Here is a 27,449-nt window from a genome sequence, read left to right as displayed (position 1 = left end):
GTTTCTACGTCCCATTGGTGTTTGATGTTCGCCTTAGTCATTTATATCACAAGGCAAAGGTCCGGTGTTCTTCAGTTTCTGGTATTTTTAGGTTTCCCACAGCTGCAGCAGACGTAAACCGAAAAGTATCTGTCAGAACTGGATGGAGGTGAAACGTCTTCAAGAACCAAAAGAAGAAGAACTCGCTGGAGGGATGGAAGATCTGGAATACGTGTTATTAACGCTCTAATACTTTATTGTGTTAATATTAAGGTTGGTGTCATTTTTCAGCTTATTAACACTTTCCTTCAATAATATCTACATTTTTTACACTATTGATGATTAATATTCCAGTTATTGATACTTTTGTTCATGAATATTCAGGTTACTGATACTTTTGTGTGTTAATAGCTGTGTTTTTGTTACTTTTGTGCATTAAGATCCACATTTTTGGGTTTTTTTTTAACTTAATACCCAGGTTTTTAACACTTTTGTGTCAAAATATCCTGGTTATTGTAACTTTAGTGCATTAATGTCCAAGTTAGGGATTTGTTTTTTATAAATATCCACATTCTTGAAATTTGTGTGTGCAAATATCTGTTTTCGTCTCTTGTTAGCAAATATCCAGCTTTTGTACGTTGATATCCAGGTTTCTGTCACTTTTAAGCCTTGATATCCAGGTTTTTGTCACTTTTCAGCCTTGATATCCAGGTTTTTGTCACTTTTATGCCTTGATATCCAGGTTTCTGTCACTTTTAAGCCTTGATATCCAGGTTTTTGTCACTTTTCAGCCTTGATATCCAGGTTTTTGTCACTTTTATGCCTTGATATCCAGGTTTCTGTCACTTTTATGCCTTGATATCCAGGTTTCTGTCACTTTTAAGCCTTGGTATCCAGGTTTTTGTCACTTTTGTGTGTTGATATCCAGGGTTTTGTGACTTTTGTGCCTTGATATCCAGGTTTTTGTCACTTTTCAGCCTTGATATCCAGGTTTTTGTCACTTTTGTGTGTTGATATCCAGGTTTTTGTCACTTTTATGCCTTGATATCCAGGTTTTTGTTACTTTTAAGCCTTGATATCCAGGGTTTTGTGACTTTTGTGCCTTGATATCCAGACTACAGACACTTTGGTGAGGATGAAGCGTCTTCTAGAACCAAAACAAGATAAATCCCGTTAGTTTTTGCCTTGCAGTCGGTCTGCTCAGTGACTGAATGAGGTCTGGTCATGATTCATGTCAGGTCAGTCTCTGTGGGGTTGTGAGTTTGGCTTGTGTGTGAGTTTGGGTTGTGTGTTTGCTGCAGGTGAAGGTGAAGCAGGTGAGTGACCCTCCTGTTAATTTTAGAGCCTCCTGGGGTTCAAGGACCAGCGTTTGTCCCGCTTCCACACAGACACACAAACCTGGAGGGAAGATCACGTTGCTCAATCAGAGTTTCATCAGAGTACCGACCTTCTGCTCTGTGGAGGGTTAATGTCCACGTTATTTATACATTAATGTGCTAATATCCGCATTATTAACACTGTAATGTGTGAATATCCACATTATTCATACTTTTATGTGTTCATACCCAGATTATTGGCTCTTCTGTTCATTAATGTGAAGGTTTATGAAGGTTATCGACTCCACATTCTTGACACGTGTGAGTGTAAATATCAAAGGTTTTGATGCTTTTGTTTGTTAATATTCAGGTTTTAGACTCTTTTGGACACTGGTACAGAGTTTATTGACTCTTTTGTTCTTTAATATCCAGATTCTTGACAATTGTGTGCATTAATATCCAAGTTATTGTCACTTTTGGCCACTAATACACAGTTTACTGACACTTTGGTTCATTCATATCCAGGTTATTGATTCATTTGTGCGTTAATCAAACCAAATGTTTTATTCTTTTATCTGTTAATATCAAAGTTATCGACACTTTTTCCATTAATATCCAGTTTCTTGACAGTTGTGCGCATAAGTTTCAGGGTTTTTACACTTTTGTGCGCTTGTATCCCAGTTTTTCACACTTTGCTGTGTTAATATCCTGATTATTCTCACATTTGATCTTTGTCATTCAGGTTTTTGACATTTTTGGCCTTTTTCTCGTCCACTGCTGAGGTTCTGGTTTGTTCTGTTTCAGTTTAGTGGCAGCAGGTTGCCAAAAGGACGACTTGTTGAGGACTTCAGGCCTTTATTTCTGCTGGTTGTTCGTATATTTCGGGTGTTTCTGTGTGTAGTGAGATGATGGAGACAAACGTGGAATCTTCTTGTGTGTTGACAGACCAAACATGAGGTCTGCAAACACGACTATTTCCAGAGGACTCCTGAACTTTGGCCCTGAAGCTGCTGATTCAGAGGAAATCTGTTGTTTCAGTCTGGATCTTTAGCATGCTAACGTTAGCATGGTGGTGTTTGCTTTGAGGCACGCTCTGCCTGTTTGAATGAAGCAATGCAGGAGCTGCTTTATCTGCTTTTAACTGAAGGATGCTTTGTGTCATGAATGATGTTGGACCAGATCCAGCCCATAGCGAGGAAGTTACAAACGATTTTACATCCAGGTTTAAGACCGTTTCGTACATTAAAGTCCAACTTTTTAACACTTTTATACATTAATATTCTGGTTTTAGATTCTTTTTTCCATTAATATCCAGATTATTGACTCTTTTGTTCACTAATATAGAGTTTAGTGACACTTCTGTACGTTAATATCCACATTTTTGACTCTGTATTTCATCAGTGTCAAAGTTTTTGACACTTAATTGCATTAACATCTAATTTTTTGACACTTTTGTCCACTAATATAGAGTTTATTCACACTTTTGTTCTTTAATATCCAGATTATTAACATTTCTCTGCAGTAACATCCAAGTTTGTGAGAGTTTTGTGTGTTAATATCTAAATTATCTAAACTTTTTAAAATTAATATCAAGATTTTTGACAATCTTGACACTATTATGGAGATTATTGATATTTATTGTGTTAATATCCATGTTATCAGCATTTTTTTTCAATTAATATCCAGATTCTTGACCTTTTTTGGATTAATGTCCTTTATTTTCCATTTTGTTTTGTTTGAATTTTAGTTTTAATGGCTGAAATGACAAACTTTTTTTTAAAAGGCACATTGTTTTCCTCTCTTTAAACAACAAAAAAAGAAAGAAAAAGTCAATTTTTTATCTGTTTTTTTCTACAGAAAAATTAATAAAGTTTGTTTAATATCTGATATTTCAACTGAAAAATGAAGAAAATGTTTTGGGTTTTGACCCTTTTTTAATTTTTACCTTTTTTGTTTCTGAACCAAACACGGATTTATTTTTTCTTTTTTATTCAGAAATGAAAAATCAAACAAACAGGAAATGAAACTCAAAACATCATTTTTATTTGTTTGAAAATCACTGAATATGAGCAGCTTTATGATGCTTAGTTTGAACAAAATCACAGGTTTTAAAGCATTTTTGTGCTTCTTCTTTTTTTATCAGTAACTCAGCAAACGTCCAGCAGGAACCAGCAGAACCTCATGAAGGATTTAATGTTTCCATCAAACTAAACTTCAACTCAGAGAAAAATTAAACCGACAGAGAAGAAACCAGGAGAAACATCTGCAGCAGCTTCAGAGTCAAAACCAACAAACCGACTTCATTCTGAGCTTCCAGTGAAGATGAAGGAACTTTACAGGATTTATTCCAGAACCTGCTGAAGTCCAGGATGAAGATCAGCTGAAACCTCTGAGCGGAACCAAGACGTCTACAGAGGAGAATCTGAACCAGGAACCATGAAGCTGCTTCCTTCACGTCTTGTTCACAGAAACAGGTTCTTTACGGAACGTTTTCTACCTGGTTCTGTTCAGAAACACAACTCCAGACCTGATTATTCAGAATAAAAGTCAAAGAACCTGCAGCGTTTCTGGTTCCTCACTTTAAATCCTGAATTCCAGGTGAAGAAATACGAAGTTATTCAGACAATTTAATTCATTCACAACCAGTTTAATGTAGTTTAAACCGATTAACAGCAAAAATGCAGTTAAATTTACAGCAGTAAGGTGCTGATTGATGTTTGGTCACCAGAGAATCAGAACATTTATCTTCTCTAGGAACCATTACTTTCCTGATTGTCGATCATTTCCTCCAGCTCTGGCGACTTATGGAGAGATTTTACGCACAGATGGAACACTTTTATGCACAGACGGAACACATTTACGCACAGATGGATCACTTTTACGAACAGAAGGAACACTTTTACGCACAGACGGAACACTTTTACGCACAGATGGAACACTTTTACGCACGGGTCAGGTGGAGTGGAAGGCAGCGGTGCCGGGCATGCTGTGGTACCGGAAGCTGTAGTTTTGCCCCTCGTTGTTGTCCCAGAACTCCCCCCCGTCACTCTTCAGGTACACGGCCAGGTGCACGATCGAGCCGGGCGCCATGAACGGCGGCGTGAACACCGTGAACACGAAGCGCTCCCCCACCAGGTCCGTCTGCTCCGCGGCCACGGGCACGGCCTGCGCGTCCACGTGGGACAGCCAGTCGTTGAAGGTGTACCTGACTCCGACCTCCTTGTCCTCGCGGCCGTCCAGGACCCGGATCTGTCCGCTCACGTCAAACTGCGTGATGGTCACGCGCTCTAGACAGACCCGCAGCTGAAGCACGCGCCGCTCCGCATCCCGGAGCTCCGGGAAGCAGGCGAGCAGCCGGTCGGTGTCCCGGCCGGCCTGGAAGCGGTGTCGCAGGTCGGCCAGGAGGTCGTGCTGCGGCGGCGGGAAGCTCCGGTGTCGGGACAGAACCTTGGAGGGGATCTGCGGCTCCTCCAGCGCGCTGAAGTGCTTCACGCTCTCCAGAGTCAGCCCCATGGAGTCCGCGAACTTCACGCGCTTCCCGCCGCCGGACTGCCGCTCCAGCAGCGCCGCCGGGTAGGCAGGCAGGGACCGGGCTCTCCTCCGGTCCCTCAGGAAGCTCTCCAGCCGGGAGGCGTCCTGCTCATCGTCCAGATCTTCTTCCTCCTCCTCCCGCGGCTCCTCCAGGCCGTTCTCCGGTAACCGGCCCGGGGGGATCGACTCCCCGCCGGTGGAGCAGCGTGGCGGTGAGCGGGACATGTGTGCCCGGTGCCGGTGTGCTGCGGGGCGGAGAGGAGCCGCTTCTATAGACCCCCGCCCCTTCGGTGCTGAACGAGGAGCGCGTGCAGCTGCTGCCGTAGGAACACGCGCACCGTCACAACAACCGTCACCTGTCCGCGTGCAGCACGTTACGCAGCTGTTCTCTCTCTCTCTCTCTCACACACACACACACACACACACACACACACACACACACACACACACACACACACACACACACACACACACACACACACACACACACACACACACACACACACACACACACACACACACACACACACACACACACACACACACACACACACACACACACACACACACACACACACAGATAATAAACTGAAATCCCAGAAAACAGTTCATCTGCATGCTGACTGTAAAAATAAATACACACGTGGACAAAATTGTTGGTACCCCTCAGTTAAAGAAGGAAAAACCCACAATTCTCACTGAAATCACTTGAAACTCACAAAAGTAACAATAAATAAAAATTTATTGAAAATTAAATAATCAAAATCAGCCATCACTTTTGAATTGTTGATTAACATAATTATTTAAAAAAACAAACTAATGAAATAGGGCTGGACAAAAATGATGGTACCCATAACTTAATATTTTGTTGCACAACCTTTTGAGGCAATCACTGCAATTAAACAATTTCTGTATTTGTCAATGAGCGTTCTGCAGCTGTCAACAGGTATTTTGGCCCACTCCTCATGAGCAAACAGCTCCAGTTGTCTCAGGTTTGATGGGTGTCTTCTCCAAATGGCATGTTTCAGCTCCTTCCACATATGTTCAATGGGATTCAGATCTGGGCTCATAGAAGGCCACTTTAGAATAGTCCAACGCTTTTCTCTCAGCCATTCTTGGGTGTTTTTGGCTGTGTGTTTTGGATCGTTGTCCTGTTGGAAGACCCATGACCTGCGACTGAGACCAAGCTTTCTGACACTAGGCAGCACATTTCTCTCCAGAATGCCTTGATAGTCTTCAGATTTCATCGTACCTTGCACACTTTCAAGACACCCTGTGCCAGATGCAGCAAAGCAGCCCCAAAACATTACTGAGCCTCCTCCATGTTTCACCGTAGGGACAGTGTTCTTTTCTTCGTATGCTTGGTTTTAGAGTCTATGAACATAGAGTTGATGTACCTTACCAAAAAGCTCCAGTTTGGTCTCATCTGTCCAAAGGACATTCTCCCAGAAGCTTTGTGGCTTGTCAACATGCATTTTTGCAAATTCCAGTCTGGCTTTTTTATGAGTTTTTTTCAGCAGTGGTGTCCTCCTTGGTCGTCTCCCATGAAGTCCACTTTGGCTCAAACAACGACGAATGGTGCGATCTGACACTGATGTACCTTGGCCTTGGAGTTCACCTTTAATTTCTTTGGAGGTTGCTCTGGGCTCTTTGGATACAATTCCAACGATCCGTCTCTTCAATTTGTCATCAATTTTCCTCTTGCGGCCACGTCCAGGGAGGTTGGCTACTGTCCCGTGGGTCTTGAACTTCTGAATAATATGAGCCACTGTTGTCACAGGAACTTCAAGCTGTTTAGAGATGGTCTTATAGCCTTTACCTTTAAGATGTTTGTCTATCATTTTTTTTCGGATGTCCTGGGACAATTCTCTCCTTCGCTTTCTGTTGTCCATGTTCAGTGTGGTACACACCTTTTCACCAAACAGCAGGGTGACTACTTGTCTCCCTTTAAATAGGCAGACTGACTGATTATGAGTTTGGAAACACCTGTGATGTCAATTAAATGACACACCTGAGTTAATCATGTCACTCTGGTCAAATAGTTTTCAATCTTTTATAGAGGTACCATCATTTTTGTCCAGGCCTGTTTCATTAGTTTGTTTTTTTAAATAATTATGTTAATCAACAATTCAAAAGTAATGGCTGTTTTTGATTATTTGATTTTCAATAAATTTTTATTTATTGTTACTTTTGTGAGTTTCAAGTGATTTCAGTGAGAATTGTGGGTTTTTCCTTCTTTAACTGAGGGGTACCAACAATTTTGTCCACGTGTGTACATATTTTTTAAATAGACCAAAATCATGAATAATGTTCACATAAAATGTTATATCTGAATATTTTCTCTGACAGAACACAGCCAGATAAATACACAGATAAACTGCATTGTAATCAGAAAAAATACCATACATTTTTCTAATATTTTCCATTTATTTTAAAGAAAAACTGTCTGTTTATTCAGGACTGAAAAATGGGGAATAATTATTTAAACTGTTAGTTTTACAGATCCCCCCCCACACACACACACACACATTTTTAAAACTACAGATAAAATCTCGAAAAATTAAAGAAGAAAATATGAATTCACACTCTGACTATAAAAACAGAAAAGACAACAGTGTCAAAGTCCATGAAGAATAAAGAATTTCTACAAATAATAATTTATTCTTTTGCAAAGTTGATCATAAAATTCAAATTTTTACTGTATTTAGGTCAACAAAAAACTAAATCATGAATATTAAGAATTAAAAATAGTTTAAAATTAATTTATTGAATGATTTAACTGTTATTTTACAGATTATGTTCTGTTTTGTTGAAAATAATGTCACCTCCAATCACAGAAATGATATAAATTTTAAATGTTGACTGTAAAAATTTTACAATAAATTCAACAGGTTCAAACTTTTCATTATGTCCACATAAATAATCTTTATTCCACAGATAATAAAGTTGAAATCATTTTACTGTATTTAAACCTACTGAAACAGAATTATTTTACAGATATTTGTTTCTTTTTTTCTCTGTTTTTACCTTTTTTGAAGGAGACAGTTTCATATTTTTGTTACATTTTTTTTATTTCATTGTATTTTTGTGTCTTTAATGAATTTCTCTCTCTGAAAACGGTCCTTTTCGGTTGTTTTTCTGTTGAATGAAGGCTCCGTGAAAAGTGGAGTGACGTCAGCACTTTGGAGACGGTGACGTCACGTGTTTGTTGACAGACAGCGGTGTGACGCATTCAGGGCCACGTGGGAAAAGTGAGTTACATAAGAGCAGCTTCAGCATTTACTCTGTTATCGACTGATCAGACATAAATAAAAACACCCAACTAGTCTGAATAATAATAACAATAATAATAATAATAACAATAATAATAATAATTAAAGGATTTAACTGTGGATTTTTCCAGGTCTCTACTTTTTGTCAGTGAAAGTTCAATATTTTACAGCTTTGAACTCTTTATGACAGTTTATCACTAAAGATTTACACTTTTTTGTGGACTTCTGTGTGATTTCCATGAATTTATTAAAATGTATTTATTTATTTGTTGGTTTCTGACTCACAGCAGGAAACAAAGAACAAACACTGTAAAACAACAACAACAATAAAAGCTAACTACATAAAAAAATCTATAGAAACTCGGCAGCAGCAATAAAAAAAAGAGCTTTTCTTAGGTTGAATTCATCAGTGTTTGTGAGGGTCGGTTGAAAACCGTTCAAAATAACTAAAGATGTCCAACAGTGCACTAAAGTGTTCCAAGATTATTTTAAAAAGTCAAAAAAAACTTCTAAAATGACTCCGCATTTCCCGAAATCATTCAAAAGATGTTCTAAAGCACCTGAAATTTTGTCCAAAATGACTCAAAGATTCTGGATTATCTTCAGACCGCAGCTCCTGATGGACGTAAAACTGATCCGGTTGGATGTAATCACATGGAAATAGAAGAAAAGCTGTTGATTCCAGTCACTTTGTGTTTGGATGTTTATTTAAATGATATTTTCATCACAGCATGTCGTTCTGTGCAGCAGAACATTCAGTGGATTCATAATTTCCACCAAAAAGCAGCAAATCTTCAACCCGTTGTTGAGACTTTCCACCACTAGATGGCGTCATTTCTTTGTTTTTCATTCAGATTCTGTGGAAATTCCATCAAAAAGCAGATTTCTGTTCTTAGAAGGTTAACTTTGGGTCTAAATGTTCTGAAATAAGAAACAAATCAGCTTAAAATGACTCCAGTGGTTTTTCTGCTGCATCGTTTAATAAATCTTGTGTTATTGGTCCACCGGGTGGCGCTTCAGCTGCTCCGTGCTAAAGTTCATCTTTATTTATCTCCAGCTGACAACCTTCAGCAGAATTTACTCCCCGATTAAAGAGCAGCAGAACACACCTTCATCACCTTCAGCCCACAAGAATTAAACTGTTTATCAGCAGCTCAGTAATGAGTTTTACCTCAGAGACGCTCAGCCAATCAGAGCCTCCGACCTCCTCAGAACCATCTGATCCTTCATCTACAGAAGCTCCACTTTATACCAAGTTCTACCTTAAGACTGGGAGAATTTGTGGACTTACAGGAGCTTAAAGGTCCACATTTCTCACTTTTTATGGACTTTTTCCATTATTTCTGAGCCTCATCAGTGCAGCAGGTAGACACGACATTTAGCAGGAAAACATTAAAACTAGAAAAGCACTCAGAGAGCACATACCTCCACCATGCCGTTTGTCTGTGTGTCCGTCTGTGTGTGTGTGTGTGTGTGTGTGTGTGTGTGTGTGTGTGTGTGTGTGTGTGTGTGTGTGTGTGTGTGTGTGTGTGTGTGTGTGTGTCTGTTTGTCTGTTAACAGCATAACTCAAAAAGTCATGGACGGATTTTCACCATATTTTTACAGGATGTCTGGAAGAGCAAGAGTAAGAATCGATTAGATTTTGGAGGTGATCCGGATCACCGTCTGGATCCAGGAATTTTTTGAAGGTCGAAGGACAATTGAGAGATGGCCGCCACTCTCCGAGTGCTCTCTCATTGCCAACAAATACATGCAAAACCACCAAAAAAGTAATAAAATGACCACAAAAAGGACTAAAACTACGACAAAACAGGTGAAAATGCAACAAAAATTCAAATTCAGCACAAAAAAATCAACCAAATCGGACAAAATTTCCTTCCTGACCTCCTCAGAACATTTTGAGACATTCTGACAAATATTGAAAAATCTGGGATGATTTTTGAATAATTTTAATCAAATTTCATGCAATTGGACCAATTTTAAATCAAACCCTATCTGAGTTCTGGTAAAAAGTGACACCAGATCAGTTCTACATCCATCCAGGTGTCTCAGTCTGAACTAAATGTAGTTCATTTTTTTTGTAGAATCAACTCTGAACAGCAATATTATGGGATGTGTCATAGTTTCATGTCACAAAGAGACAGAAAACAGGTGAAACGTCACAATAAATGACAAAAAACGTCTAAATCTAGACAAAGACAAATGATGGAAGAAAATCCATTAAAGAGTGATAAATCTGGACCCTCCTCTATGGACTTCAAGGACCAGGAATGTTCTAAGTGAGACTAAACTTAAAGACTGGAAGCAGGAAAGGAGAACGTCCAGTGGAGGAAGTTCTACAGTAGACCTACCGACAACTGGACAATTACCGGTAGGTCTACTCTAGAACTTTCTCCAGCTGTCGGTAGGTCTACTCTAGAACTTTCTCCAGCTGTCGGTAGGTCTACTCTAGAACTTTCTCCAGCTGTCGGTAGGTCTACTCTAGAATTTGATAAAGTTGACGTTAGGTCAACTCTAAAACTTTCTACTGTTGTTGGTAGGTCTACTCTAGAACTTTCTCCAGTTGTCGGTAGGTCTACTCTAGAACTTTCTCCAGCTGTCGGTAGGTCTACTCTAGAATTTGATAAAGTTGACGTTAGGTCAACTCTAAAACTTTCTACTGTTGTTGGTAGGTCTACTCTAGAACTTTCTCCAGTTGTCGGTAGGTCTACTCTAGAACTTTCTCCAGCTGTCGGTAGGTCTACTCTAGAACTTTCTCCAGCTGTCGGTAGGTCTACTCTAGAACTTTCTCCAGCTGTCGGTAGGTCTACTCTAGAACTTTCTACTGTTGTGGGTAGGTCTACTCTAGAACTTTCTACTGTTGTTGGTAGGTCTACTCTAGAACTTTCTACTGTTGTGGGTAGGTCTACTCTAGAACTTTCTCCAGTTGTCGGTAGGTCTACTCTAGAACTTTCTACTGTTGTGGGTAGGTCTACTCGAGAACTTTCTCCAGTTGTCGGTAGGTCTACTCTAGAATTTGATAAAGTTGACGTTAGGTCTACTCTAAAACTTTCTACTGTTGTGGGTAGGTCTACTCTAGACTTTCTCCAGTTGTCGGTAGGTCTACCCTAGACGTTTTGTGTGTTTTTCCTACTGAATTTGAATCTTTCAGGGTAGTTTTGTATCTTTTGTGGTGATTTTGTGTCTATTTGTGGTACTTTTGGCCAGTTTTGTGGTTATTTTTTGTGTTTTTGTGCCAAATTTGAGCTTTTGTTGCAATTTCACCTGATCAGTGGTAGTTCTTGTCCCTTCCAAGACAAATTTGGACATTTTTGTGGTGATCTTCCATGTTTTTGCTGGCACATTTAAATGTTTCAGGGTAACTTTGGCTCTTTTTGGGGTAATTTTGCAAGTTGTTGGTGCTGAATGTGAGTTTTTGTTGCAATGTCACCTGTTTTGTGGAGATTTGGGGTGTTTTTCCTGGCATATTTGAACCTTTCACAGCAGTTTTGTGTCTTTTTGTGGTAATTTTCTAGCTTTTTTCAGTTTAGTTGCAGTTTTTAGCAGAACTCAGATATGTCTGTCCTCCTAAATGTCATGTGTCTACCTGCTATACCGATGAGGCTCAGAAATGATGGAAAAAATCCATTAAAACGTGATAAATCTGGACATTGAAGGGCTGTAAGTCTGGAAATACTCACAGTCTGAAGGTAAAATTTGCCATAAATATACTAAAGTTACTGTAGATAAAGGATTAGCTGATTCTGAGGAGGTCCAGTTTTTTTATATATATATAGATTTGATCGGTTTTGTGTGGAGTGACACTGTTTTTAATGGTTTAGTCACATTTTCAACATTTAATTTCCTTCATTCTGGTGTTTTTTGTTTTTCCTTTTGCATCAATTTGTGGTGAAAATATAATAAATTCTGCATCAGTCTGGGCTGAAGACAAACATCAGGACAGAAACGATAGATTCTGAATCACTTTTATTGCATAAACAAGCAGCAGCAGGGTTACACGTGGTTCTGGTTCAAGGAATCAAACCGCCCCTGAAAAGGCACGTTTTTGTTGAAAACCTGAAAACTATACCAGCCGTTTGTGCATTTTGCTTTTTAAACCAGCGATCAGGATCTCGAGGCAGGATTTGGCAAATCTAGTGCATTTTTCTGTGATTTTCTTGAAATAAAATATTAAAATGCAGTAAATCTGGAGATACAATTCAGGCATTATTAATCCATCTGCTGCAGCTGGTTGAGAAACAGAAAAGCTGGATTCTGGTTAGTTGTTCGCTCATTTCTCTCGACTCTGCAGCTTCAGACAAACGTGTCTTTCTTCAGATTTCACCTTTTTCCTGCTGATTCGTGATTAACTTCCTTCAATCAGAGCTGCTTCACGTTCACCAACGGATAGAAAAAGAACAAATTATACATCCACGGCTTCAGATCAGACAGATTCTATAAACATCGGTGTTTCAAAAGGCAACAGGATAAATGACGTGTGATTGGTTAGACAGGCTGAAATGGATTGTGGGTACGGTGTTCGTGGAGCAGACGCCTCCTCTGGATCCTCGTCTGCTCCACAAACACCTCCTGCGCTGGGAGGAGCCTCTGCCACCTTCGCTCCAATCAGACGCCGGGACACGGGACCATAGAGCCTGCTGATGACATCACAGCTGCATGTCTGATGATGTCATTCTGATGTGTAGATGCGGTACATCAGCGTGACGACGGCCGCCGCCAGAGCAGGAATCACCAGGCTAGACCACCAGCTGGAAGACAGGACAGCTAGTTAGCCAACCAACTAACTAACCAACCAACTAACTAGACCACCAGCTGGAATACAGGACAGCTAGTTAACCAACCAACTAACTAACTAGACCATCAGCTGGAAGACAGGACAGCTAGTTAACCAACCAACTAACTAGACCATCAGCTGGAAGACAGGACAGCTAGTTAACCAACCAACTAACTATCTAGACCATCAGCTGGAAGACAGGACAGCTAGTTAACTAACCCATAATAATAATAATAATAATAATAATAATACCTTAGTGAACAAACTGACTAGAATACCAGCAGACTGATGTAGTTGGTTAGTCGGTCAGTTAGCTGGTTGGTTGGTTGATTGGTTAGTTAGTCATTCAGTTAGCCTGTTGGTTGGTTGTTAGTTAGTCGGTCACTTAGCTGGTTGGTTGGTTGGTTGGTTGGTAAGTTATTTGGTTGGTTAGTTGATAGTTAAATATCAAATAAACTAACCAACTACTCCATAGCAAAAGAGAGGTGGATAGTGAGCTGACTAACTATAGCTAGTTGACTACTTAGTTAACTAACTGTGGGTGGTCTGGTTGGTTAGTTATCTAACTACAAGCAGACAGCTGCAAAACTGGTCAGTCTGTTGGTCGGTTAGTTGGTTGGTTAGTTACTTGGTCAGTCAGTTACGTGGTTGGTTGGGTCAGTCAGCTGGTTTGTTGGTTAGTCAGCTGGTTTGTTGGTTAGTCAGTCAGTTAGTTACTTGATTGGTTCGTCATTTGGTCGATTGGTTGGTTGGTTAGTTAGTAGGTCAGTTGGTTGGTTAGTCGGTCGGTGTGTATGTGTACCTGTTCTCGTCCTTCACAGTCGTCACCATACTTTCCTGTAAAACAAACAGAGTTGACGTCAGAGTCGCTCATTTACAGTAAAAAGGAAGATATGAAGAGAAACCAGATTCAGAGTTCAGACTGAGACACCTGGATGGACGTAAAACTGATCTGATGTCAGTGTTTAATGAGTTTTTCCTCCTAAATGTCATGTGTGTATCTGCAGGCTCCGAAATGATGGAAAGGGTCCATAAAAAGTGATGAAAGTTTGAGGGCTGTAAGTCTGGAAATACTAAAAGAATGAAGGTAAAACTCTGATCTTTAATAAAGTTACTGCAGATAAAGAACCAGGTGGTTCTGAGAGGAGCTCTGTTCAGATTTAGTTTTTTTTATACGAAGTGATTGAACTCTTTCCGCCTCCATTTCCCATCATGCATCAGACTCACCGGAGGTTTCACCAGCTTGTGTCGGTCGTCCTGCAGACAAACACAAAAACACAGCGTCAGTGTTTGAACCTCAGCAGGTGAAGTTCACAGCGTCTCCTGCCTCCTTACTGACCGGGTGGACCTCTCCGATCACCATGCCGCTCGCCATCTCACGGGCGTCCGTCGAGTGTCCCACATCCTCGAAACTCTCCGTCGCGTCTCCTCCCGCTTGTTCCCTCAGGACCTCCTCTCCTCCGGGGTGCTGACAGGAAAAAACACAAAACAAAACACAAAAACATGTAGTTTCAGGTTTTAACCGGCCGCTGTTTCTGAAGAAAGCTACAGCCGAGATGGATTCAGACCAAACTTCCACCATTTACCAGCCACAAACAGGAAGAACTGCTGGATTTTCAGATTCCCAACCGTCCTTGAACTAATCATCAGTCACGCGCTGTCAACTCAGGAAAAGTCACCAAATCTAAAAATGTGATATTTTGTCAAAATCATTTTCTTCTACGGTATGCAGAAATTAACTGTTTCCTCTCATCAAAATTTTATTAAAAAATAAATACATTTTTAAAAATTCTGCTCTCAAAAGCGTTGAGCTACGACAAACGGTTGTAAAAGACAAAATGACTAAAAAGAGCTAAAATGACCACAGAAAGACAAAAAAAATTACCACAAAAAAGCAGCAAAATAATCAAAAAGCACACATAATGACCACACAAAGATGTAAACGGACCACAAAAATACATGAAATTACTCCAAAAAATCATTACCATTACTATCTGTAACTGAACACAACAATCCTTCTAAAAGTCATGATTGTTCTGTTTCCGTAGAGACAAAAACACCCAAAACCTGAGGATTACTGATCTGTAAATCCTCTTGTTGTTTTTGTTTCTGTAGTAAAACAACCTGTGGAGAGCAAATAAATGTCGATGCAGTCCAGAGTTGGACTAGCCTAGCCGCGCTAGCCCCATGTTCTGAAGGCACAAGGGTCTAGGAACACTCGACAGGGAGGGAGGCGGGCTAAAAGGTTGTCTATCAAATCACTCTGCAGCAATTGGGTAGGTATACAACCAATCAGCGCAACGAATAGGCTGACGTAGTTCCTGGAGCACCGGCGGATTGTGGCTAAGTCCCATTAGCTTCCCAACCAGCGGAGCCAACTGGTATATTAAGGATTTGCCATATCCCGTCGGCATAAGTCCAAATACATCTTTCTTCTCAATGAAACACTTCAGTGCCGTCCTTTGTTTATCTTTCAAGTTGAATTTTAGCTTCAAATCTTTAAGGGCTGTGGCCAAAGCCGAGTCCAAAGATAACTGTTTATTGTTTCCGGTTGTTTCTGTCAGAATCGTCGTGCCTGTCATCACTTAGTTACGCCTGCCTTCTGACTCTACACTTCATGGTGATTGGTCCGGCCAGTTTTAGGAGAATCCAGCCTCGAGCCTTATGGAGGGTAACTAGACCCACCCTGGCAGAGAATTAAATTCGTTGCCGTGGGTTGTCTAGCACGGCTAGGCTAGAGTTGGCACTGAACCAGGTTTGACTGAGTCTGGTCCCGTTTCACACAGTTCCTGCTGATGATTGACAGAGTTTACAGCTCAGACTGTTACCTGCAGAGAACCATGAAAACATCTGGATCCAAATGATGTCGTCAGGCTTCCTGATCTAGTGTCACCTCTGAACACACAACCCGACCTCTGAACACACAACCCGACCTCTGAACACACAACCTGATGAACAACCTGAACAACAGCCTAACCTCTGCACAGCCTGAACTCAGAAACCCGCCGATCAACTCGACTCTCAGCTCAAAGGTCCAAACCTTCTGTTTGTCTTTGTGAGTCGAGACGGCAGATTTCTGCAGCAGCTCCTCAGAGCGGTGTCGTCCAACAATTCAGACATTTTTTTTGTCATTTTCTGACTCTTTGAGGCCACGAGACACAAAGTAACTGCAACAAGACACTAAAGTCACAAAACTAAAACAAATGACCACAAAGAGAGACGGAATTAACACAAAGAGACACAAAATTACCAATAAAGACAGACAATGACATGAACAAAAGACCCATAACAACCATAAAAACACACAAAATGGTTATGTAAGGACAAAAATGACCACAAAAAGACAAAAATCTGCATAAAATGACCACAAAAATACACAATGTGTCAATAAAAACCCATAAAATGATCACAAAAATACACAATGTGTCAATAAAAACCCATAAAATGATCACAAAAGACAAAAATGACCACAAAAAGACAAAAATAGACACTAAATTTACCTTTAAAAGACATGAAACGACCACAAAAAGATGCAAAACAAAGAAACACAAAACAAACGTAAACATTTGCAAGAGACCCCACAAAACAATCAGAAAAAGATATAAAATGAACATAAAGGGACACAAAACGACCACAAGCAGATGCAAAATGACGACACAACCACCATGTAAAGGTCAATTCATGATGTCAACCATCATTGATGGCATCTAAAAAAAAAAAAAACCTTATCTGTTCTTTGGTGCAAAACTACAAGCCTGATGGATGTCAGAGAACATTCTTTGGTCAGATGATAAACTAGCTGGGCTCAGATGGAGTCCAGGATGTTTGGAGTGAACCACAGTGAAGAACGGAGGCATTCTGTATGACTTGGTGGTTGTTTATTTCTCTTTGTGGTCATGACAGAACATTCCATGATTCAGAATACATAAACATGAGCTAGAAAGACAATAAATACACACAACAACCCAAAACAGACACAAACTGACAACAAAGACAGACCAAATTACCACAAAAACACATCAAAATGACCACAGAGACAAAAAAAATACACAAAATGACCACAAAGAGACAAACGATACACAAAATGGCCACAAAAAGACAAACAATACACAGAATGACCACATAAAGACAAAAAAAAACACAAAATGACCACAAAGAGACAAACGATACACAAAATGACCACAAAGAGACAAACGATACACAAAATGGCCACAAAAAGACAAAAAAACGACGAAATCATTACAAGAAGACAAAAATTGACCACAACAACATGAAATGACCACAAAAAGACATAAGAAGAAGCTGGAAGAAGACGAACATTGCAGCATGAAAACGGTCCAGAGAGTTTCTACAGTCAGATATTAGATCAGATTATTGGACTGAATTTAACTCCAATGCTGGGAAATCTGACTTTATCGAGTTCTACTTCTTCTAAATTAATTGAACTTTAGTTCACTGGTTGTTCAGTCAACTCCTTATTTTAGATCAAAATGACTCAGGAACTGTAAATAAAAGACTTTTAAACTCTTATTAAGCGTTATGAACTACAGAAGCTGAGCTGACTGGATTCCTTCTCCGTTTGACTGTTGGAGTTCATCAGCTGCTTGAAGTCAGACAGAAAGTTTGTTTTTGGTCTAAACGAACACATTTATAAAAAGTGAACTGGTTTCCTGTGTTAATCTGAGCTGAGCCTCCGGTAGCTCTCATGTGATCCGTTTATTTCTACCAGAACCAGAACTAAGGACCCTGTTTGACCAACTTCCTTATTTCCGGTCCCAGATGGTTCTTTCTGGTCCTACTGTTCCATTTCCTGCTTTAAGTCTCAGAACCTTGTGGAACCGGACCGGGATGCTCACCTCCTCCAGGAACTTGGTCAAATCGTAGACTTTGTGGTGGACGATGATCCAGGTGGACTTGAAGGAGTTCTGCTCCTCGATCTCGGACAGTCGGAAGTACTTCACCCCGGCGGGGCTCTTCTGCTGCTGTTCCCCCATCTGTGCGCCTGGAAGTCGGCCTGTGTGGACGCGGAGAGCAGACGGACGGATGGACTCACGGTGCGGTTATATAACCCGACACGAACGGCGACATTTACTCTACTAACTATCTGTCAGCGCTGCTCGTTTCATCAGGTAAATCACCTGAGCTCAGCACGGGCTGCTGCCGCCGCCTTCAAAATAAAAGTCTCCTTTAGAAGGTTAGTCATGGAAGGACAGAAAATGACCACAAGAAGACCACAAAAAGACACAAAACTGCTATAAAAGAAATAAAATGACCACAGAAGACACAAAAATTGTCAAAAAAGACAAAAAATCAACAAAATGACCACATAAGAGACATGAAATGACCAAGAAAGACCAAAAATATGCAAAATGACCACAAAAGACAAAAAATTACCACAAAAACACTTAAAATGACCACAAAAATACACAATATCATGTGAAATACTGATTTACCAGAGTAGTTTAGTGTTGATGTTAAGTGGTTTTGCACATTTACTGAACAAATCCAGACCCTACAACGTTAAATAAGTATTTACCCAAGTAAAGACGCTATATAAATAATTGTAATTTGTTATTCTAATGAATTTGAATATTTAGACTAAAAGCCCACAATATTATTATTCAAACACTCTACAATATTATAAAAAAAATACAACTTCACCAGATTAAGTTAAATATTAAGGAAACAATATTATTTAAAACACAAAGTCCCTTCACCAAGTTAAATATGAAGGATAAAAGCCACCAGTATGGTTTATTATGTAAATAATTTTAGTTACCTGACAGTATTCAGTAAAATTAAAATGGACCTGATTAATTTAAATGCAATGCTTTGTTAATTATGCTTATTTACCTAAAAAACATTTAAACAATACAATATAAAATACACATTCACCTGAATATTTTTTAAAATAAAGGTCAAGACATAACAAAAAATAATTAGATTTTTTTGTTATATAATTTTCTGCAACAAGTTCAAATATTACGTTTAAAATCCTAATTTATTATTATGTAAACACTCTGCGAAATTATTAAAAAATGGTATATTGCAATTTATCATTTAAAATTATCATTATTTTAATTCCCTGACTAAGTTAAATATGAAATACATTGAATAATTAAAGCTTAGCAATGTTTTTATTATATAAAGTACTGAAGCTACCCGACAATATTCTATAAATTCAGGCCCTCTAATATTATATAAAATATGAATTTACCTGACTACTATAAATATTGAAGTTAGCGGTAAAGATCACAACAACAACAACAATATTAATAATAATAATACAGTTATTTAAAGCAGGCTCATACTCACTTAAATAGTTTAAATTTAATTTCAATTTTTATGTCTGAAGGTAATATTTTGAGGAGTTGTGTTTTATTTTGAAATCTCGCTCTGCGTTTCCTGGTTTGAGCGGGTCGATCTGCGCATGCTTCACGGCGTTTCCCAGTTCCTGGCACAAACATTCTGAGCCCGCCCCCCTCTGTCCCGCTGCCGCTCCTATTGGCTGACCGCTCCCTCACTGCTGGCTGTGGGGGCCTGTGATTGGTCAGCTGGCCGCCTGTCGTCATGTGAACTGTGGGCGAGGACGAGGCGAAAGTTCACTGGAGTTCAGCTTTCAAGGAAAAACCGCTTCTCACGCGAAGCGACGGCTCCGTTCATGTCTCTCACGTACCGATCAGGTACTGGACACACTCTGGTGTTTGTGTAGGAAAAAAACTGACAAAAATAAAAAAAATAAATAAACACTAATTGAAACAAACGCAAAGAGACTCTGACCAACACTGTAAATATCAACTTTCCCTGTTTCAATTTTCAGGTTTTTGAAGGCATTTTTAAAGTCAAATCACAGTTTTACAGAATTCCAGAAAATACTCTTTCAGTCCAGTTTGATTCCAAATGGACTAGACCAGTAAAAACAGAGCATAGAAACCTATAAATAAGCAGAACTCCAAAATTTTCATTTCTTTTAATGCTAAAATGTTCACATTTAAGGAATGATTACACAATATCTTGTGTAATCATTCCTTAATTAGTCAGGTTAATACCTGACTAATTTACATATTAAGTATGAGATCCTGCAGTATTAATATTAATGAAGATTAACTTCACTAATTTACATATTAAGGCTAAGATTCTACAGCATCTTTAATTTTAGAGAACAACCCTGCTAATGTAAGTAACTATCAAGGCTAAGGCACAAAAGTATGAATAATAATGGAGATCGACTGATTTACATGAGTTAAAAGGACACGTTATTGTTAATCATTGCTTTTTTTTTAACCAGTTGTAGATGTCAGGTTCATGTTAACAGTGTTAAATCTGAGCTTAGTTTGATGTGAGTTTGTTTTACACTCTGTTAAATACTAATTTTCATGTATTTCTTTATTTTTATTAGTCTAAAACTGGTCAGATTCAGTGTGAAAACAACAACAACACAAAAGCCTTTAAACAATCAGCTATAGTCACTGCGAACTACATATAAACCAGGAAATAAACTTCTGGTATTCAGATTTTAAAATCGTAATAAAAATCGACGCTTATAGTTCTGATCATATTTGTATAAATAAGAAGGAGTGAGAGCTCCTCTCCACTCTTCACCCATCTTTGGCTAAAGCTGCTTTTAATATCAAAGTTTTTTCCTCAAATTGTCCTTTTTTTGTCATAATTACAGTCAAACAGAGAGTCCTCACAGTAGATAACAGCTCGAACAGTCTCGTGTAAGTGTAAACATAACGTTGGTGGCTTAGATATAAGTGTAAAAAATATATATATTTAGCTAGCTCACTTAGCATGAGCTGCCGCTAGCTTCTTGGTTGTGTTCACAACTGCATTCTTTTGAGGAGGTACAAGGAGGTGAGTGACACTGATTCATCACCTTAACCAACTATTATTTTCATTACTTAATACCTTAGTATTTTTTCCGTTTCTCTGTAAAGTGTCAAAAATGTTGTAATTTTGATTACATGTTAGCTAAAAAAATGCTATTTCCATCGGTTAGCTTAATTTTCAGTCAGTGACAACAACTTAAAAAGTTGTGCAAACAGTATTTTATTATCATTTAGTCATTTTGACTCACTTCTTTGTGAGATTATCACTCATAAACAAAAAGATATTCAGCTTACAGTTATAAAAAAAAGCAAAGAATTGTTTAGCTAAAGGGAATATTTTAGTAGTTTTAAATTTTGTTTTGCATTAGCTACCACTAGCTTCTTGTTAGCGTTAGCTTGTTTTAGCTAATTGTTAAACTTTTTGTTGGATCAAGGAGGTACAAGGAGGTGAGCGAGACCAAAGAAAACCTTTTAAACCAGTTATTTTAAATAATTAGTACATTTTTGACTTTGTTTTTTGACTTGTATGGTGTCATAATGTTGTCATTTTGATTGTAAGTTAGCTAAAAGTGCTATATTTATTATTTAACTCAATTATCAGTCAGTGACAACAATAAAAAAGGGATGCAAACAATATTTTCATTATCATTCAGTCATTTTGCACTTTTTTGTGAGACTAACAGTCATAAACCCAAAGATATTCAGTCTACAGTTATACAAAACAAAGAAGCAATGATTTCTCACAAGCACGCAGCTCAAGAATATTATGAAAATATCATATTATCGCTTTACAGATTACATTTTTTTGTCATTCACTTCATGGATTAACTGAGGAAACATTTCAGCCGTAATTTTGTGTTTAAGAAGTTAATAACCAGCAAATATTAGTAATACCTGATATTTGAGTCAGTAAAAGATCTTTTAAGTTCATTTAAGCGTTGTAACGGTTTTCATTTTGTCTTTGTTTTAGTGTAGATATCTGCTAAACTAAAATCCACCATCACTGAGACGCTTTAGTGTCTCACAGTTTATTTAATCTGTGTGGAACGTCTGAAAAATTCACAAAAATTACATAAAAAGAGGCAAAAGTGACATAAGAGGCAATAACTACACAAAAAATAATTACAAAAGTCACGAGTGGACTCTTATCTGGTTGTTTTGTTCTTTGTTGTTGTATTTTTGAGCTCTTCTACATTTGGTGTTTTGTCTGGATGTATTTGAATGTTTTTTTCTCTGTGCAGCGTCCTGATACTTTGAGCCAGACTCTGTGTTTTGCCGGTAATGCGGATGGTTGTGGTTGTGTTTGTGTGTCTGTGAGCAGGATGAGTGGAGGCGTCCAGCAGTCGCTGTTTTTCCTCGGACTTCCAGATCTGAAGCAGCTGGTTTGTGTCACTCTGAGTCTTCAGGATCAGGACGAGGAGCCGAGGAGCAAACAGATCAAGACCTGCAGGTGAGTTAGTGGTTTTCCAACTCAGACTGAAGGACAGTGCCGTGTTTTCCCGGTTCCCCTGAATGCAGCGTTCTGATGTCTCCTCACAGGGAGCTGCTGCTGCTGTTCTCTGAGGTTCTGGCTTCTCCGGCTCTGGACTCCTTCACTGACATCACAGCGGTCATGGCTGTAAGAAACACACGCTTCACCCCCCTCAACACTTTTAACTGTGTCACACAAAAATAGACCAAAACAACACAAAAATTGGCAAAAATGACCCAAAAATAGGCAAAAACGACAAAAACAGGCAAAAATGACGCAAAAAGTCACAAAAATGACAAAAGAAGATGTAAAAATGGCTCAATGAAACATAAAAGCGACCCACAAAGAGACAAAAAGACAGAAAATGACACAAAAAGAGAAAAAATGGCACAGAAAAATACTAAATTGAATCAAAAAGACACAAAATACACAAAAAGTCACAAAAGTGACGCAAGAAGATGTAAAACTGAGATATCAATGGCACATGAAGTTGTAAAAAATAGCACAAAATGACACAAACAAGTCAAAACTGACACAAAAGTGATACAAACAAGGCAAAAATTCCATAAAAATTGCACAAAAAGAAGCGATAATTACACAACAATGATAAAAACAAGGCAAAAATGACACAAAAGAGGTAAAAGTGACACAATAAGACAGAAGAACAGGAAAGAATTCCACAAAAGTCACAAAAATCAGACAAAAATACACAAAAATGACACAAAAAATTAAAACAAAAATACACAAAACATTCAATATGACATAAAAAGAGACGGAAAAGGTAAACAAACACTTCTTCCACTATCAGACTGTGCGTTTGTGTTGCTAATGTGTGCGTTTGTGTTGCTAATGTGTGCGTTTGTGTTGCTAATGTGTGCGTTCGTGTTGCTAATGTGTGCGTTCGTGTTGCTAATGTGTGCGTTCGTGTTGCTAATGTGGGTGTTTGTGTTGCTAATGTGTGCGTTTGTGTTGCTAATGTGGGTGTTTGTGTTGCTAATGTGTGCGTTTGTGTTGCTAATGTGTGCGTTTGTGTTGCTAATGTGTGTTTCCGTTGCTAATGTGTGTGTTTGTGTTGCTAATGTGTGTGTTTGTGTTGCTAATGTGTGTTTCCGTTGCTAAAGTGTGCGTTTGTGTTGCTAATGTGTGTGTTTGTGTTGCTAATGTGTGCGTTTGTGTTGCTAATGTGTGCGTTTGTGTTGCTAATGTGTGTTTCCGTTGCTAATGTGTGTGTTTGTGTTGCTAATGTGTGTGTTTGTGTTGCTAATGTGTGTTTCCGTTGCTGAAGTGTGTGTTTGTGTTGCTAATGTGTGTGTTTGTGTTGCTAATGTGTGTGTTTGCATGTCTCCACTCAGGAAGAGTCGACACACAAACAAAATAGTTGGTCTGAATTCCGGACATTCTTGTTTAATCACACACACATCGTGTAACATAAACATTTATGTGACTCTGGCCTCATTATCCTGCTGAGAAAACCTAAAAAATAATGCAAAAGGACAAAAAAAAGACACAAAAAAGGTAAAAATGATGGCTCAGAAATATTCAAAAAAAATTACAAAAGAACAAAAAAAGCACATGAAAGATGAAAATTACAAAAAGATGAAAATAACACAAGAACGGCACAAAAAGATGCAAAAAATTCTCCAAAAGGACAAAAAATTACGCAAAAATATTTAAAAAAATTACACAGTGATGGCACAAAATGAGGAAAATGGACATTTTTAGTTGTTTTAAATGTTCATAAATTAATGAATAAATAAACAGTGATACAGTGAACGGTTTTTACTGAACAGATGAAGGTTCTTTAAAAACTCCTTCTTCTTCTTCTTCTTCTTCTTCTTCTTCTTCTTCTTCTTGTGCAGATTTCTTTTTTCCAGAGAGGAATCCTCCAGATGTTTGGAATCAGACACAGACTGCAGGTGGATCAATAGATTTATGGATTTATACAGTAATAGACGGACTGATTGTTGTGATTAAATCTGTGTGTGTGTGTGTGTGTGTGTGTGTGTGTGTGTGTGTGTGTGTGTGTGTGTGTGTGTAGCTGGGCCCTCCACAGTGTGTGTTTCCAGGTGTCCTCCAGTGTTGTGTGTCCTTCTCTCTGGTCACCAGGTTGTCTCCCAGCTGGAACAAAGCCGGACGCTACCTGATCTCAGGTAACTCCTCTGTGATTGGTTCATCTAAAACTACCTGATCTCAGGTAACTCCTCTGTGATTGGTTCATCTAAAACTACCTGATCTCAGGTAACTCCTCTGTGATTGGTTCATCTAAAACTACCTGATCTCAGGTAACTCCTCTGTGATTGGTTCATCTAAAACTACCTGATCTCAGGTAACTCCTCTGTGATTGGTTCATCTAAAACTACCTGATCTCAGGTAACTCCTCTGTGATTGGTTCATCTAAAACTACCTGATCTCAGGTAACTCCTCTGTGATTGGTTCATCTAAAACTATCTGATCTCAGGTAACTCCTCTGTGATTAGTTCATCTAAAACTATCTGATCTCAGGTAACTCCTCTCTGATTGGTTCATCTAAAACTACCTGATCTCAGGTAACTCCTCTCTGATTGGTTCATCTAAAACTACCTGATCTCAGGTAACTCCTCTCTGATTGGTTCATCTAAAACTACCTGATCTCAGGTAACTTCTCTCTGATTGGTTCATCTAAAACTACCTGATCTCAGGTAACTCCTCTGTGATTGGTTCATCTAAAACTACCTGATCTCAGGTAACTCCTCTGTGATTGGTTCATCTAAAACTACCTGATCTCAGGTAACTCCTCTGTGATTGATTCATCTAAAACTACCTGATCTCAGGTAACTCCTCTGTGATTGATTCATCTAAAACTACCTGATCTCAGGTAACTCCTCTGTGATTGGTTCATCTAAAACTACCTGATCTCAGGTAACTCCTCTGTGATTGGTTCATCTAAAACTACCTGATCTCAGGTAACTCCTCTGTGATTGGTTCATCTAAAACTACCTGATCTCAGGTAACTCCTCTGTGATTGGTTCATCTAAAACTACCTGATCTCAGGTAACTCCTCTGTGATTGGTTCATCTAAAACTACCTGATCTCAGGTAACTCCTCTGTGATTGGTTCATCTAAAACTACCTGATCTCAGGTAACTCCTCTGTGATTGGTTCATCTAAAACTACCTGATCTCAGGTAACTCCTCTGTGATTGGTTCATCTAAAACTACCTGATCTCAGGTAACTCCTCTGTGATTGGTTCATCTAAAACTACCTGATCTCAGGTAACTCCTCTGTGATTGGTTCATCTAAAACTACCTGATCTCAGGTAACTCCTCTGTGATTGGTTCATCTAAAACTACCTGATCTCAGGTAACTCCTCTCTGATTGGTTCATCTAAAACTACCTGATCTCAGGTAACTCCTCTCTGATTGGTTCATCTAAAACTACCTGATCTCAGGTAACTTCTCTCTGATTGGTTCATCTAAAACTACCTGATCTCAGGTAACTCCTCTGTGATTGGTTCATCTAAAACTACCTGATCTCAGGTAACTCCTCTGTGATTGGTTCATCTAAAACTACCTGATCTCAGGTAACTCCTCTGTGATTGATTCATCTAAAACTACCTGATCTCAGGTAACTCCTCTCTGATTGGTTCATCTAAAACTACCTGATCTCAGGTAACTCCTCTGTGATTGATTCATCTAAAACTACCTGATCTCAGGTAACTCCTCTGTGATTGATTCATCTAAAACTACCTGATCTCAGGTAACTCCTCTGTGATTGGTTCATCTAAAACTACCTGATCTCAGGTAACTCCTCTGTGATTGGTTCATCTAAAACTACCTGATCTCAGGTAACTCCTCTGTGATTGATTCATCTAAAACTACCTGATCTCAGGTAACTCCTCTGTGATTGATTCATCTAAAACTACCTGATCTCAGGTAACTCCTCTGTGATTGATTCATCTAAAACTACCTGATCTCAGGTAACTCCTCTGTGATTGATTCATCTAAAACTACCTGATCTCAGGTAACTCCTCTGTGATTAGTTCATCTAAAACTACCTGATCTCAGGTAACTCCTCTGTGATTGATTCATCTAAAACTACCTGATCTCAGGTAACTCCTCTGTGATTGATTCATCTAAAACTACCTGATCTCAGGTAACTCCTCTGTGATTGGTTCATCTAAAACTACCTGATCTCAGGTAACTCCTCTGTGATTGGTTCATCTAAAACTACCTGATCTCAGGTAACTCCTCTGTGATTGGTTCATCTAAAACTACCTGATCTCAGGTAACTCCTCTCTTCCTCCGTCACTTTCAGCACAAATCTGAGCCGCATTATTTTTGTGTCATTTTTGTGTATTTTGTGTCATTTCATACCATTATTGCATCATTTTTGGGGGGTTGTCGTCATTTTTGTGTATTTTCAAGACATTTTTTTGTCATTTTTGTCTTTTGTGAAATTTTTGTGCCATTGTTGTGTTGTTTTTGTTTTTCTGCTCTTTTTTGTGTTTTTTTTTTTTTTTGCCTTTTTGGGCCATTTTTTGCTCATTTTCAAGACATTTTTGTCTTTTTGAGCCATTGTTGTTTTGTGTTTTGTTATTTCGAACCACTTTTGTGTCATTTTTAAAACTTTTTGGCTCTTTTTTTATGTCAGTTCATGCCATTATTGTGTCATTTTTAGTCTTTTTGGGCCGTTTTTTTATGTCCGTTTGTGTCATTTTTGTGTCGTTTGGATCGAACGCGTCATACAAGGTGTGCTGTTCCTGAATAATATTTGCCAAAGGATCCACGAAAGAGTAAAACCGTTTTCACAACACAACAGGTGGTGTTTTAGGTCGGTGTTGTGTTCTAACATCTAATAAAGACGTTTTAGACTCGTTTCCTCCTTAAACAGACGCTGCTGTTTAAAGACATCCGGAGTTGCCAGAGAAGAAACTCCTAGCTGTGGTTTTCTGTCTGTTTATTTGTTTAAGGAGGGCTTTATAGAGTTTACAGATTAGATAAAGCGAGTAAGTGGCACAAAAGTATCCGTGTACAGATTTGGCTCCAGATTTATTGCCAGAAACAAAGACAAAAAACCTTATCTGCCTTTAATATCACTGACGGACTGTCAGCGTTGGAATGACTGTGCTGTTTTCTGTCAGCCTCAGCAGCAAAGTCCACGTCGTAATCGCTGCTCTCATACAGGATATTTGTAGTTTATCAGGGCCAAAGTTTGGCCGTCGTTGTGTTTGTGCGTTTGATCAAAGTCACAGCTGAGTGTTGCAACACCGGGGCGAGCCTTCACCTCGGACCAACT

The 27,449-nt window shown here is 38.9% G+C and overlaps 3 protein-coding genes and 2 long non-coding RNA genes across 26 annotated transcripts in view; 3 read left to right on the top strand and 2 right to left on the bottom strand.

The window, feature by feature from the left end:
• Positions 1–3,318: 3,318 nt before the first annotated feature.
• Positions 3,319–5,178, bottom strand: ppp1r3g (protein phosphatase 1 regulatory subunit 3G). The gene is made up of 2 exons (XM_051940665.1): positions 4,235–5,178; positions 3,319–4,128 (listed from the first exon to the last, which is right to left on the bottom strand). The coding sequence occupies exon 1, from the start codon at positions 5,049–5,051 to the stop codon at positions 4,248–4,250; it is 804 nt and encodes a 267-aa protein (XP_051796625.1). The 5' UTR covers positions 5,052–5,178; the 3' UTR covers positions 3,319–4,128; positions 4,235–4,247.
• A 3,374-nt stretch (positions 5,179–8,552) lies between these two features.
• Positions 8,553–11,749, top strand: LOC127531334 (uncharacterized). Its single transcript, XR_007938401.1, has 3 exons — positions 8,553–10,573; positions 10,640–10,705; positions 10,772–11,749. It is a non-coding gene; the product is annotated as an uncharacterized LOC127531334 (long non-coding RNA).
• A 297-nt stretch (positions 11,750–12,046) lies between these two features.
• LOC110959723 (cytochrome b5) lies at positions 12,047–17,983 on the bottom strand. Of its 2 annotated transcripts, none has more exons than XM_022206687.2 (5): positions 17,730–17,982; positions 14,213–14,341; positions 14,101–14,130; positions 13,676–13,710; positions 12,047–12,847 (listed from the first exon to the last, which is right to left on the bottom strand). In XM_022206687.2, exons 1-5 carry the CDS (start codon positions 17,865–17,867, stop codon positions 12,769–12,771), a joined length of 411 nt encoding a protein of 136 aa, XP_022062379.2. In that variant the 5' UTR covers positions 17,868–17,982; the 3' UTR covers positions 12,047–12,768. The 2 variants fall into 2 exon arrangements, with proteins under 2 accessions (XP_022062379.2, XP_051796530.1); XM_051940570.1 differs by lacking the exon at positions 12,047–12,847 and adding an exon at positions 12,890–12,911 and having other exon boundaries at positions 17,730–17,983.
• A 3,019-nt stretch (positions 17,984–21,002) lies between these two features.
• LOC110959727 (uncharacterized protein C18orf63) overlaps positions 21,003–27,449 on the top strand; it is a 30,028-nt gene continuing 23,581 nt past the window's right edge. The window contains 4 exon segments of the mRNA XM_051940728.1: positions 21,003–22,155; positions 22,245–22,323; positions 24,036–24,092; positions 24,215–24,326. Coding sequence (XP_051796688.1) covers positions 21,917–22,155; positions 22,245–22,323; positions 24,036–24,092; positions 24,215–24,326 — 487 coding nt within the window. The 5' untranslated portion in view covers positions 21,003–21,916.
• LOC127531405 (uncharacterized) lies at positions 24,368–26,648 on the top strand. Of its 21 annotated transcripts, none has more exons than XR_007938530.1 (5): positions 24,368–24,590; positions 24,679–24,942; positions 25,075–25,778; positions 25,823–26,174; positions 26,219–26,648. It is a non-coding gene; the product is annotated as an uncharacterized LOC127531405 (long non-coding RNA). The 21 variants fall into 21 exon arrangements; XR_007938515.1 differs by having other exon boundaries at positions 25,031–25,778; XR_007938512.1 differs by having other exon boundaries at positions 24,679–25,514; positions 25,647–25,734; positions 25,911–26,174.

The sequence above is a fragment of the Acanthochromis polyacanthus genome, chromosome 20, assembly GCF_021347895.1.
Source record: "Acanthochromis polyacanthus isolate Apoly-LR-REF ecotype Palm Island chromosome 20, KAUST_Apoly_ChrSc, whole genome shotgun sequence".
Taxonomy (NCBI): domain Eukaryota; kingdom Metazoa; phylum Chordata; class Actinopteri; family Pomacentridae; genus Acanthochromis; species Acanthochromis polyacanthus.
Note: the sequence above shows the minus strand (reverse complement) of the source record. Positions and strands in the feature narration are given on the sequence as shown.

Excerpts from the sequence above, each read along its gene's own strand:
- ppp1r3g (XM_051940665.1), bottom strand. The coding sequence starts at position 5,051 with ATGTCCCGCTCACCGCCACGCTGCTCCACCGGCGGGGAGTCGATCCCC.
- LOC110959723 (XM_022206687.2), bottom strand. The coding sequence starts at position 17,867 with ATGGGGGAACAGCAGCAGAAGAGCCCCGCCGGGGTGAAGTACTTCCGA. Across the intron at positions 14,342-17,729 it reads TGACCAAGTTCCTGGAGGAG|CACCCCGGAGGAGAGGAGGT; the intron begins GTGAGCATCCCG and ends TTTTCCTGTCAG. Across the intron at positions 12,848-13,675 it reads ACTGTGAAGGACGAGAACAG|CTGGTGGTCTAGCCTGGTGA; the intron begins GTACACATACAC and ends CCTGTCTTCCAG.